A 13817-nucleotide genomic window follows, 5' to 3' on the forward strand; every position below is an offset into this window, starting at 1 on the left:
AGTCCAGTTTTGGGGCCTGTTGGAAGTAGACACTGACAGAGCCTGGTATTCTCTTTGCTGCAATCTTTTTTATTTACAAGGAATGTACCAAGTCCTGCTTCTCCAAATGCAGGAGGAACCAAAAGCGAAAGGAGCAGTTTTGTAGCTTCCAGCCCCAAGCCTTCCTAGCCAACAGACTCAAAAGTTCTCTCTGTCGCTTTTCCCAGCATTGCACTGTGGTCACAGCTGCTGCTTGACTTCTTTGCTTTTTTTGTCTCCGCCTCTCTCTCTCTCTGTTCTTGTCTGCTGTCAGTTCTGTGTGTTCGCTCTCTCAAATCTCACACTCACCGGGTCACAATACCCAGTGGAAAACCTCCTCCCTGTCTTTGCCACCTCCTCCCCACACCCAACACAGCCACAGTGCTAGGTGTCGTCTACACTAGCACTTTTGTGGGGCAAACTTTTGTCAGGCAGGTCACCCCCCGTGACCGACATCAACTTCACCGATAAAAGCGCTGGTGTGGACAGCACTGTGTCAGCAAGAGAGTGTCTCCTCCGCTGCTCGTTAAGGGTGGTTTAATTATGCACAGAGCAGCTACACGAGACTTCACAGTGGCGCAGCTGCAGTGGCATAGCCGTGCCGCTCTAAGGCCTGTAGTGTGGACATAGCCCTAGCCTCTGCACAGACTCTGTTTAGCCTTGTTTTAGGTGTGGCCACTTTACTCTCTTTTACAGCTATGTTCAGTGAAAGGCTGCATTCACACACCAATTTGAAGAAGGTCAACTCAATCCAAAACAAGATTTCGCCCAGCTCACAAGAATTCATTTATTTTTTACTGATGTTGAGACGCTTGGGAATTTGTGCTGATTTTTGTTCAGTTTTGTATAATGTAGTTAAATCGGGTAATTGTTGTTACATTGCACTCCATATTCTTTATGGAAATATGCTTATGAATATGACATGACAAATTTTGAATAAAGCATTTCCAGTTATGTGACATACCCTTGGAAAGGATATAATGTGCTGAATGTGTTCATCCTATTTGTATGCATGTCTCATTTCTATGTCTGAAGTTAGAAATATGAAGTGTAAACTGATGTTACTGTTACTAATGTAGTTATACCAAGTGAGGGCCATTAAGGGTACTTCAGGAACCTGATGACTCTTAAGCAAGAAACAATGGGCTGTCGATGGATTTGTTTTCCCGTAAGTCTACGGGATGCCTGTGAGGAGGAGGGCCGATGGGGGTCCCTGCATAGGCGCCGACTTCTCCTCTGCCCTGTGGGTGCTCGATTCCCCCTCTCACGGCCCCACCCCTGCACCACCCTCGCCCCACCCCAATTCCACAGCCTTCTACAAAGTCCCCGCGCACCCCGCCTTTTCCCACCCTAGCCCCGCCCCCTCCCCACCCACATTCCACCCTTCCCCCAAGCCCCGCCTCTGCCCTGCCTCTTCTCCACCTCCTCCCCTGAGTGCGCTGCATCCCCGCTCCTCCCCCTCCCTCCTGGAAAGTCCTAAGTGCCACCAAACAGCTGTTAGGCAGTGGGAGAAGCGCTGGGAGGGAGGGGGAGGAGCGGGGACATGGTGCGCTCAGAATGGGAAGAGGGGAGGAGGCGAGGCGGGGGGAGCTTGGCTGCCAGTGGGTGTGGAGCATCTGCTAATTTTTCCCTAATGGGTGCTCCAGCCCCTCAGCACCCACGGAATTAGCGCCTATGGGTCCCTGCAAAGACACGTGTCTGTCACCTGATGCTGGAATCCATCTGGGATTTTATATTTTTCCACAAAGCGGGGGGAAAGTTTAAAGAAAGAGACAAAGGATTCCCGCCTTTTGCCAAATCTATAATAGGGTTTGAAGCCGGATAAAGAGGGAATTATGAGGACACCCCTGTTTACCACCCAAGATGCCTGCTGGAACTAACAGAGACTGAACAGATTGGGCCTCGAATAGAAACGAGTCTAGTCTGTGAAAAAAGCTTATTGGAACATCTTTGAGGGTGAGATATTACATGTAACCAGTTTCTTAGTGTATTAAGCTTAGCCTTGTGTGTTTGTTTTATTTTGCTTATTAAACTTACTTTGTTCTATCTGTTACCTCTCATGATCACTTAAATCCTACCGTTTGTACTTAATAAAATCCCTTTTGTTTATTAATAAACCCAGTGTAAGTCATCATTACCTGGGAGGCAAACAGTCTGCGCATATCTCTCTTCACTTTGAGAAAGAGGGTGAACAATATGAACGTGTACAGTATAAGACGAATTTATCTGGGGTTCAGGCCCCACTGGGGCTGTGCACTGGGGTGCTGAGGCAAGTCCCTTTTAACTGAACCTTCCCAGAGCTGAGCTGATCTCAGTGTCTGTATTCTGCAGAGGGGTGCGGCCCTAGCTCTGTGTTTGTGCTGGAGGAGGCCTGGAGGGTCTGGCTCGGCAAGATAGAGGCAAGGGGTGCCCAGGCTGGCAGAAGGGTCAGGTTCAGTGGTTCAGGGAACCCGTCACAATTGTAGAAATCATACAAATGAATAAATCCTGTAAGAAGCAGCAGAAGCCACGGACATTCCTACCTGATTCCAGCTTGTGAACATAAAATGTAATGAAGAAAATGATGAAACCAGGTAGGGAGGAGCTGGCTGTGGAGCTGTGGCAGATTGAAAGACCCTTCATCTCAGTGTAACTTGATCTAGATGACAGGAGGGGGGGATAAAATAACAAAAAAAAATGCATTGAGTGTAACACAGTCACAATGATTTAAGGCAACCTGGATACAGAGAAAATGGAAAATTATGAACAGGATACATAATTGGCAAAACAAAACAAGACCCTGCAGCACTCAACTTAATTGCATTTCTCTGTTTCTAGGTAACTTTCAATAACCTTCTGAATGCTGCATCTGATCAAGTCTGACGTTTCATGGAATACTCCCGGCATCGATCAAAAGCTGTCTCCTGATCAAGGGAAACCAACCAATGTGCAAATCCAATATTTTTTAGCCAAAACGACAACCCACAACCGGCAAAGGTTGTTAAAAGTGGACCTATGGGAAATACAATGGGTCTGGTCATGGCGCACAACCAACCCAATCACAGTTTTCAGTCCGTTGGCCAAGGCCTTTGAGAAAAGTTTATAGTTGGAGCACCGCAGGGACACAGATCTCCAATCCTTTCCCTCCCCAAGGTACCCCTTCTTAAGCAAAAGGGTGAGAATTGCTCAACAACTACTAAGTGGTGATATCGTCTCCCTGACGCTCTCCTGAAAAACCTGGAGCAAGTCAGTCCCAAAAAGGGTCCAAAAGGCCTTGCAAAACTCAACAGGCAAACCATCATTACCAGGTGTCTTCCCTGGAGCAATTTAGGGCATGTGACACTGTATGGATTCTGGGGGACATTTGAGCATATTATGAATAATTAAATGCTTGTCAGTTGGACCCCAAACAGATGGCTGCTTGTGCATTTGATGGAGCTGCAAACTTCTCTGGAAGACATGGTGGAGTACAAGCTTTGCTCAGAGAAAAGTTTAACCCTAATCTCTCCTATACACACTGCGACAAGCACTACTACGAGCTGCAGACTCCTCAAAAGACATTTAAAAAGCTATAAATTTAATGTCTTCATTTTATTCTTTTTTCAGCAAGAGTCCAAAAAGACTGAATATCTTGGAAAATATAGAAGATACACTGGGACTGAAGTTCAAATTAGTCCAACCTGGGGAAACCCGCTGGCTTTCTCATGAGCAATCCTTGGCTGTTGTCTTAAAATTACTCCAGCCATTATTACTGGCTTTGGAAAGTATCTGCCAAGATGGGATGGATCTAAGTAGTGAGGCTGGTGGGTTACTTTTGCTACTACGTTCAGAGAAGACTATTGCCATTCTCTCTCTCGTAAGTCTACTGTTGAAACCACTTGGGTCATTAAACAAAGTCATCCAGGCATCTGCTACAACAGCAGTAGATCTTTGTCGAGCAACAGAAGCTACATTTGGATCAGAGAGCTATTCATTGAAAGAGCACTGGAAGAAGCAAAGACTTCAGTCCAGAAGTTGACTAATGAAAGCATTTATATTGAATCCTTAAGTGAAGAGGACAAGAAGCGTTTGTTAAGGCAACTGAAAAAGTACACAGACTTGATTCTTAAAAATCTACAACAGTGACTTCTAGATTCTACTCAACCACAGTGTAGCTTTTACAGATGCCTGTCCTATAAAACACTGGCAGCTGAGTGGAGTGAGACACTACCAGCAATGGGGCTGCCATGTGCTCAGGACAGAATAGAGAACTTGAACACAGAGTGGAATATCATACAACGAATTAATGAAGATTTGACTTCAAACTTCTTTTTTATCATCACTAGTGGCTCGACCTGATCTTTGTGCTGTGTTTCCTGGGCTGAAAGAAGTAGGAATTCATCTCTTGCTACTCCCAGTCACAACAGCTACAGTTGAGCGTTCTTTTTCATCACTGAATAGAATTGTGTGTTTTGAAAGAAGTCGCCTTCTGCCTGATCACGTGAATGAACTAATGAGCATCTCAATTGAAGGAATGGAAGTTCCGGACACAGGAGAAGCCACCGAAGATGAGCGCATTGCATTCAAGAAGTTCATTAACAGAGTTGTGTAAAATTATAACAAGAAACCAAGAAGGATGTAGATCAGAGGTGGGCAAACTATGGCCTGCGGGCCACATACAGCCTGCAGGACCGTCCTCCCGGCCCCTGAGCTCCCCTCCAGGGAGGCTAGCCCCCGGCCCCTCCCCCGCTCTTTCCGCTCCCCTGCGGGCACACCACCTCATGGGCAGCGCTCTGGGCGGCAGGGCTGCACGCTCCTGCAGGGCAGAGTGGCAGCGTGTTTAGCTCTGGCCAGATGGCACAGCTGCCAGACACGCTGCTCTGTGCAGCATGGTAAAGGGGCTGGGGGGTTGGATAAGGGACAGGAGGTCCCAGGGGGCAGTCAGAGGACAGGGGGTGGTTGGATGGGACGGAGGTTCGGGTAGGGGGGGTGAGTTCCGATGAAGTGAGCTGTAGCTTACAAAAGCTTATGCTCAAATAAATTGGTCAGTCTCTAACGTGCCACAAGTCCTCCTGTTCTTTTTGCGGATACAGACGAACATGGCTGCTACTCTGAAACCTGCATTGTTAGAAGTACCAGGGCTGGCCCCACATCAAATGACGCCTCAGGTAAGGAGCATCTTTGACACCCCCCCTCCATTTGTTAAACCTTTAAATACTTTATTTTTTAATCACATTTGTAGCTCATTTCATGACTTTGACGCACGATTTCTCTCTCTCACATAAGATGATGCATTTGCAGACTAGGATCTGTAAATCTTACAGAAACTTCTTAGTTTTAAGAATAACCGAAATGTACTAACATCAAGAAATTGAACTGCGCACCAACACTGGGTGGACAAGTATTGAACAGTGTGACAGCAGGTGACAGACTTAGAACGTTAACAGGGCCACAATTAGGGGCATTATACTTCAAAAATTCTATTTTCCCTTTTATCGCTACCAACAAAAACAGCACCCTGAGCCTGGCACCCCACAAGCCGGGCACCCCAGGCAGTCACCTGTCCCTAAATCCGGCCCTGACCAGGACACAAAAGAAAAGTCATTCAAAGAGAAAAAATATTTTACATCTGCCCCCTCAATTCTGCTGCCACTGGCAGTAGCGTGCTCTGCCTAGAGAGTAGGATTAGGCCTGGTAAACTAGGGAAAGTGGAGGATCTTTTAAGTGGCTGGGAACCTGATCCCAATCCTGCTGACGTCAATGGAAAGAATCCCAGTGATTTCAATGGATTTGGATCAGCACCTCAGGGCCTTGCCAGCTTTTGGTGCTCAGGTTTCCAGTGTGGGAATCCCGTTATCACCTGAGGACTAGTTGGCAGTTCCTGCAGACTGTCATCTCCTGTTTCCTTGTCTGTGCTCTTCAAACAGGATTCTGTGACCCTAGCGCTGGGATCTGCTCTGGCTCCCAGTATATATTTGGTGCAATTCAAGGTGTTTGGTTTTTGACACAAGAAGCACCGAATGGTTTAGGACCAGGCGACCACCTCTCTCCTGATGTGATACAAGGGTGGCGGAGAGCAGCTGGGATGCTCAGTCTTACACTCTCACTGGTTTTAGTGGGAGAAGAATGGTGGTGGGAAGCTTTCAGTGAAGGATCTTCAGCACTGCAACACCCCATTGGTCTGGCACATCTAGAGTCCATTCTCTGTCGGGAAGGGAATGGATGGAAGAGGATGTAACTGAGATAAGGTGTGTTGGGGAGTTATTAGTCCTGAAGGCTTAGGGAGGCAGGAAGGTGTTTATAAAACAAACCAAACATAACCAACCAACCTGCTCCTGGTCCCTTCACCTTTGTATTTGCAACTAAAGAGAGAGTGATGGGCTCTTTTTATAAATATAAAACCTACTCATTTTAATGGTTTAGGTTTGTATTACCCGCAGTAAAAGAACATCCATCCAATGAGCTGGGCCCTCTTGGCAATTTTTACAAAAGACATGGATGAACAAGCAGACTGCAAATTACCCCAAGGTCAGATCAAGTAGTCCAGCAACAACAGAAACACAGCTAAAGAACAACAAGTAAGGGCCCGCTCCTGCTCTGTGCTTACATTTACACACTGGGATTACTTCCATTGACTTCAATGGGACTGCTCGCAGTGCATAAACTTCATTTGTAAGGCACTGCAGGCCTGGGGCCTAAACGAAAAACTATAGGAAGCAGCAGAGGCCTGGAGGATTCCTACCTGGTTCCAACTTGTGAACATCAAACAGTTATAAAATAAATAATAAAACCAGGCAGAGAGGAGATGAATCCGGAGCTGTGGCAGAACGAGAGAACCTTTATCTTCACTGAAATGTCATCCAGACAACAGGAAGAATAAAAAGAACACAACAACAGTATAACTTAATGAGTAGGCTTCAGTGATTAGGACAAGCTGGATATTAGAGTTTGAGGAACAGAAAATTGCAAAGGACACATGTAATAAAAATAGGGATAAATGCATTGTTATGTGAACTCGTTTGCATATTATGCAGTGACAGCAGTCGTCCCATAGTCTGCACAAAAAAGAGCAGATCAGTGTAAAATGATATTAATGTCCCATGACCCAGGGAAAAAAAAGAGAGAGAGAGAGAAGGAACTCCCCTGAATATGAATTAAGAGAATTAAGGGCAGGATTTTGAAAATCATTGAGTACTGGCCTAATTCTGCCCCACTGAAGTTAATGGGAAAACTTGAAATGACTAACAGGGGCAGCAAGGTTAGACCAATACTGAGAGGTTTAAATAATCTGACCCTAAAATAGTAGGTGTCAGCATATTTCCTTCTTGTGATTAGAATGACAGCTTTAGAATTTTTTCTTCACAACAATCCCATAACGCCCCCCCCCCCCCCCCCCAGACACAGATTTTTCTGTTCCCATCATGGGAAACAATTAGCGAATGTAATAGGTAAAGTTGAATACACTGAACATAAAAAACATAGCAGGTGGGAAATATATAGGAACAGAACACGTTATGATAGTTTGTTTTTATTGCCAAAGCATGTAGGCACCAGTCACTGATCAGGACCCCTTTGAGCGAGGCACTGTACAAAACATGTAACAAAATCCAGATCTCTGCTCATGGAGGAGATCCCCTCGCTCATGGATCTCTACTGTTCCACACACACAAAAAAATACATGTGGGTTTTTTTTTTAAAAAAAGTTGCCTTTTGGTATCTGAGATTTTAGGTCACACTCAGGTCATATTCTCTAGCTTTTTTCTGCAATCACAAGGGCTAGAAACTTTCTTTAAACATTAAAACTGAAATTCTCTCATAATCACAGGACAAGAACAGCTGGGGTTTTAAGGAAAATATCAAATATTTCAAGACTCAAGACAAAATTATGAGAGAATTGACACCACTTGAATATATTTCAATATATTTCATTAAACAATAAATGAAAAAATGGCGTTCAGAACAATGCAGAAATAACCACAAAAGCTTTCTTGTGATTGATTTAAAAAAAAAAATTCAAAATGAATGTTATTTCGAGTAGATTTCAAACAAGTTCAGACTAAAAGGAATGAAAAGATTTTTTATTACTGTTATGTTTCTCATGCATCATTTCTTTTAAAAAATGAGAGTGAGGGCGAGAAAATGGGAAAGTCCCGAAACCCACTCCCCCAAAATCAAAGTGTTTGTGTCCATTCATTTTTTTTCCAAATTATTTCAAGCTGTTTTTTTTCAATGGAAAGTTCCATAAACATTTCAAATCAATCAAACAAAAATCATGCAATTTTTAGGGTGAAAAATAATTCCCCTTTTTTTAATCGGGCACAGAGATACCCTCATGAATTCTCCCCGCTGACGGCTTTTCGCACAGGGAATAACCTGTCTCACAGTAACATGGGCCTTTCTTGCCATCAAATCTTCCCTAAACCCAGGACCATAAAAATCACCCCTGCTAACCACCCTTTTACAGCTCTGTGGCCACAAAGACAGGAGGCAACATTAAGTTATCACAGGACAACAATGCAATGTGTACAAACTGACCACTCTGGTTGTTGTGGATCCCTTGACACGCATACAGAAGACCAGTACCAAGCTACAAGTGGTGACATCCCCTCATTGTCTAATTGCATTAAAGATTCTGGCCCAGATTCAATCATTAAGTCCGTTCCTATTCAGCACATTTCAAAGGGTGCTTCACTTTCGGCACATGCTTAATTCCCACTGATCTCAAAATGAATAAAGTAATTTCTTTCCATTGATTCTGGACAAAACTGGACGTTTTTTCCCTTAAAACATCAGAAGCAAAAGGACTCAGCCCCACAGACAGCTCGAAAACTACCGACAACAAGCAGGCCAGGAAACTTTACTGATTGCTGCTGAGTTTGCAGCGCCACGTTTCTTCCTCTATTCTAAATACAGGAAGTTCCTTTGTTACAAATCTCCCCTTAACGACACTAAAAACGGGATTGGGCCCAGGATCCTTGGTGAAACACAGGAACAGAGGAAAGGAATTACCTAGTGACTGTACTGTACAAACCCGGCAGGGCTAGGAAACCGACCTGAAATGGATTGGAGGGCATCTCATTCTCAACGTACACATGCGGAACCGTTCCCATAAAGAGCAAAACAAATTCTCAGGGGATTCTCAAGTCTTTGTGTTATTACCAATCTGTCCAAGACAGAGCCCTGACTGTTACCGAGTCAGGCAGCCACAGTTCACCTACCGGATTGATCCTCCGGAGACGGTTCGTGGCGCGTAGGGGGCGGTCTGTCCTTCTGAAAGCGTCAGGCTTTGCCGAGATAGTCCTCAAACTATAAGTTATTTCATTTCATCAAGATGCCCAGCTACTTCCGGGTATCAAATAGCTGCCGTCTGATCACAGCCTTTTCTAGCAGGGTTGGGTTTTGATTTTATTGTGTTTAAAGAATCCTGTTCTTGTTCCACAGGGATAAACGCACTGTCCGCCGGCAGCATCTACTGAGTGTGAAAGCGAAAGTAACAGAGGGACTCGGAAATGGCAGCAACCCCGGGTGGGATCTGAGAATCTCCTCTTAAAGAAACAGCCACGTGGCTGCTGAGACAGAACTGGCCGGCCCGGAAGAGTCAAAGTTTCCGGGGCTCCAAATGACCTGAATACAGGAGTGATTGTGAAGAGACTGGCTCTTGCTTTTGGGGTGAACTGTAGTAAATGTCACAAATAATCGTCACCTTTTACATTATGTCACCAGAATAAACATTCCCCTGTGGACAGTTAGGAATAATATGAACAATACCTTTGCAGTGCGAAACTGGGGTAGAGGGTGAACCTCATTCTTCATGACTGTAACATCAGAAGATTGAAGCCCTGACTCTCCGTGCGGACAAGACTCAGTCTGAGGCCGAAAAGAGAAGTCAGAGAATAGAATAGCATTAAGGAATCCTGAGTTCTGACCGGACACCAAACAACGTTCTGTCCCGGAATAAGTGATCGGTTGGAAATACTAATAGTGACACTGCACCCCGCATTCTTCATAGAAATATTATTATATGATTATGGTGTAACTAAAATATGTTTTATGCAACATCGGTCATGTAAGATGTCCTTGGAAAGGTACTGAATACATCCAGTGTTGTGAGCTGTAGCTCACGAAAGCTCATGCTCAAATAAATTGGTTAGTCTCTAAGGTGCCACAAGTCCTCCTGGTCTTTTTGGGAATACAGACTAACACGGCTGCTACTCTGAAAACTATGGTTACTGAATATGATTATCCTGTTTGTATGCATGTATCAATTCTGTATCTAAAGTTAGAGATATTGACTCTGTAGCAATTACAACTGTGTTTGCACCTGGGGAACGCCCACTAGACAGTGAGCACTCAACCTGGATGGGCCATTAGGAAGGACAATAGAGCTGTGAAGATACTAATCTCCCTCCTTCCTGAGAAGTTTCCTAGGAGACTCCTTTGACACTGCAAGGTCAGGTGATCCTGTTACCTGGCACTGGCCACCATCTTAACCTGGTACTTTCCCACTGGGATGGGTGTGGGTCAGACTAGGAGACAAAGGATTCCTGCCATATACTAAAGCTATATAGGGGAAGGAGTGACACCATCAATGATTCTTCTCTGTCTCTGCGCCCAAAGAAACACTTAGAAACACCTGAGAAACAAGGACTGAACTGGGGAGAAGGGCTGAATGCAGGTTAGAAGGATTTCTAGCCTGTGAATGAAACACCTGGGAAACCCAAGCTGTGAAGCTAATGCAGCTTGTGCCTTGTGAATCTGCCAATCTGTATGCATCATCACTTAAGATGACAATCCACTGTTTTTAACCAACCTCTTTAGTATATTAAGCTTAGATTGTGGGAGTTGTTTGTTTGTTTGCTAAGTAATCAGCTTTGATCTAAACAACGAGGAGTCCTGTGGCACCTTAAAGACTAACACATGTATTTGGGCATAAGCTTTGGTAGGCTGGAACCCACTTTATCAGATGCATGAAGTGGAAACTTTAGTTTGGCAATGTAACGATGCTAGTTCTGGCAAGACCCAACTGAGAGTGCCAATTCAGGACAAATTGCTTAAAGCAGGTCAGTTACAGCCCAAGGCTGGGGTTTCTGTGCACACCGAGAAAAATCAAACCAGCCAAACAGAGAAGACTTTGGTTTTACCCCACTGGCTAACCACAAGTCACACAAGCAATTCCCTTAGACACTCCAGGTTCTCACTATCACCACCAGTGCCACTCCTTATGAGGACAAATGGTTATGAAAACCAATACCCCAGTAAAAGAAAAAAGCTTCTCTCGATCCCAAAGGACCAGACCCCAGTCAATATACAAATCAGTTCTTCCCCACAAATCACACTGTTGCCAATCCTTTAGAATCTAAAATCTAAAGGTTTATTCATAAAAGGAAAACGATATAGATGAGAGCTAGAATTGGTTAAATGGAGTCAATTACATACAGTAATGGCAAAGTTCTTGGTTCAGGCTTGCAGCAGTGATAGAATAAACTGCAGGTTCAAATCAAGTCTCTGGAGAACATCCACAGCTGGGATGGGTCTTTCAGTCCTTGGTTCAAAGCTTCAGTGTAGCAAAGTCCCTCCAGAGCTCAGAAGCAGGATTGAAGACAAGATGGAGGAGCTGCAGCAGCTTTTTATAGTCTCTTGCCATATGGTCTTTTTTTCTTTGTCCCAAAGACAAGCTGTCCATCACCTGGCCTGGAAAAACCTCAGAGTTCTGTCCATAGGCAGGTCCCTGCATACCTTGCTGAGTCACAAGGTGTGTCTGCCTTCTCTCTGTGGGTCAGTTGTATAGCTCATGGTCCTTAATGGGCCATCAAGCAGGCTAGGCAGAGCTGACACCAACTTGTCTGGGGTAGCACCCAAAAGCACAGCATAAGTTTGAAATACAGATAGTACAGAGCCAATACTTATATCTTTAAATACAAAAATGATACATGCAAACAGATAGCATAATCCTAACCAGTAAACCATAACCTCGTCTTAGACACCTTATATGACCCCCTTTATACAAGATTTGGTGCCACTACAGGACCTTGGTTGCAACAATGTTCTATATGGTCCCAGTTCAAGTCAATAACGTCATAGGCAGGTATATATACACATGCAAAGATGGGTGTGTTACATTACTATGCGGAGGACCAGTGTTAACAAGGTCAATTCAATCAGAGTGAATGTGGCCTACTCCTAATAGTTGATGAGAAGGTGTGAATATCAAAAGGGAAAATTACTTCTTGTAGTGAGCTAGCCACTCCCAGTCTCTATTCATACCCAGTCTGATAGTGTTACATTTGCATACGAATTCATAAGGGGGGGGGCAAGGAGCTGTGCATCTCTCCCCACACATTAAGGGAGGGAGCAAATTTCATGAGCTTACGCTGTGTAGCTCCCTATACAGCGCAAGACAATATAACTTTGGGTTCATGCTCCAGAAGGGTTTTGTGCACTTGAGTGCTGGGCAACTCCCTGAGCAGAGGCTCCCCCCACAGCGCTGATGGCAGTCTCTGTGTGATTCTACAGCTGGGTGTGGCCCTACCTGTGTGTGTGCTGGGGAAGGCTGGCGGGCCTGGCGCAGTGCCTGAGGTGGCAGCCCAGGAGTGGGGTTCAACCCGTCACACTAATATTTACTAAACCACATCACAGACATAATACCTCTCAATAAAGAGTATTGACAGTTACACACAGGTAGGGTTGCCAACTCTCTCAGACTAGACTGACTGGATGCCGTTGATGCAAAATGGTGTCCGGTCCGGGAAAGTTGGCAACCCTACACATAGGGGGTGGCACATTAGTCACTGGACCAATGGGTCCTATGCCAGGGGCCACAGCCAATTGGGGGACCACTGGAAGTGCTCCCATGCCCTGACCCGCTCATCTGCCCGGTGCTCCTGTGGGGGAGCATGGGGGAGAGGGGAGGGAGACTGCAGGCAAAAGGGGTGGGGAGAGGCCCCCACTTGCTCTGGCCCAGGACCCCACAAACCCCTAATGTGCCACTGCACACAGGGCTGTCTCTGACTCTGGACAAGTAAATATGAGTATATTTTAGCTACACTGTCATAAATATAAAGGGAAGGGTCACCACCTTTCTGTACACAGTGCTATAAAATCCCTCCTGGCCAGAGGCAAAACCCTGTCACCTGTAAAGGGTTGAGAAGCTAAGATAACCTCGCTGGCACCTGACCAAAATGACCAATGAGGAGACAAGATACTTTCAAATATGGAGGGGGGGAAACAAAGGGTTTGTCTGTCTGTGTGATGCTTTTGCTGGGAACAGTCAGGAATGCAGCCTTACAACTGTTAGTTAGTAAGTAATCTAGCTAGAAATGCGTTAGATTTCCTTTTGTTTAATGGCTGGTAAAATAAGCTGTGCTGGATAGAATGCATATTCCTGCTTTTTGTGTCTTTTTGTAACTTAAGGTTTTGCCTAGAGGGATTCTCTATGTTTTGAATCTGATTACCCTGTAAGGTATTTACCATCCTGATTTTACAGAGGTGATTCTTTTACCTTTTCTTTAATTAAAATTCTTCTTTTAAGAACCTGATTGCTTTTTCATTGTTCTTAAGATCCAAGGGTTTGGGTGTGTGTTCACCTGTACAAATTGGTGAGGATTCTTATCAAGCCTTCCCCAGGAAAGGCAGTGTAGGGCTTGTGGGGATATTTTGGGGGAAGACATCTCCAAGTGGACTCTTTCCCTGTTCTTTGTTTAACATGCTTGGTGGTGGCAGCATAAGGTTCAAGGACAAGGCAAAGTTTGTACCTTGGGGAAGTTTTTAACCTAAGCTGGTAAGAATAAGCTTCGGGGGTCTTTCATGCAGGTCCCCACATCTGTACCCTAGAGTTCAGAGTG

The 13817-nt window shown here is 44.9% G+C and overlaps 1 protein-coding gene across 1 annotated transcript in view; it reads right to left on the reverse strand.

Annotated features, from left to right (window-relative positions):
• The window catches only part of LOC125621639 (butyrophilin-like protein 2), a 53294-nt gene extending 43784 nt beyond the window's left edge, over positions 1-9510 (reverse strand). The window contains exons 1-2 of the mRNA XM_075119492.1: positions 9195-9510; positions 2541-2656 (exon numbers count right to left, since the gene is read on the reverse strand). Coding sequence (XP_074975593.1) covers positions 2541-2640 — 100 coding nt within the window. The 5' untranslated portion in view covers positions 2641-2656; positions 9195-9510. The remainder of the gene's footprint in view (positions 1-2540; positions 2657-9194) is intronic.
• Positions 9511-13817: the final 4307 nt, after the last annotated feature.

The sequence above is a fragment of the Caretta caretta genome, chromosome 14 (genome assembly GCF_965140235.1).
Source record: "Caretta caretta isolate rCarCar2 chromosome 14, rCarCar1.hap1, whole genome shotgun sequence".
In the NCBI taxonomy this organism is placed as follows: domain Eukaryota; kingdom Metazoa; phylum Chordata; order Testudines; family Cheloniidae; genus Caretta; species Caretta caretta.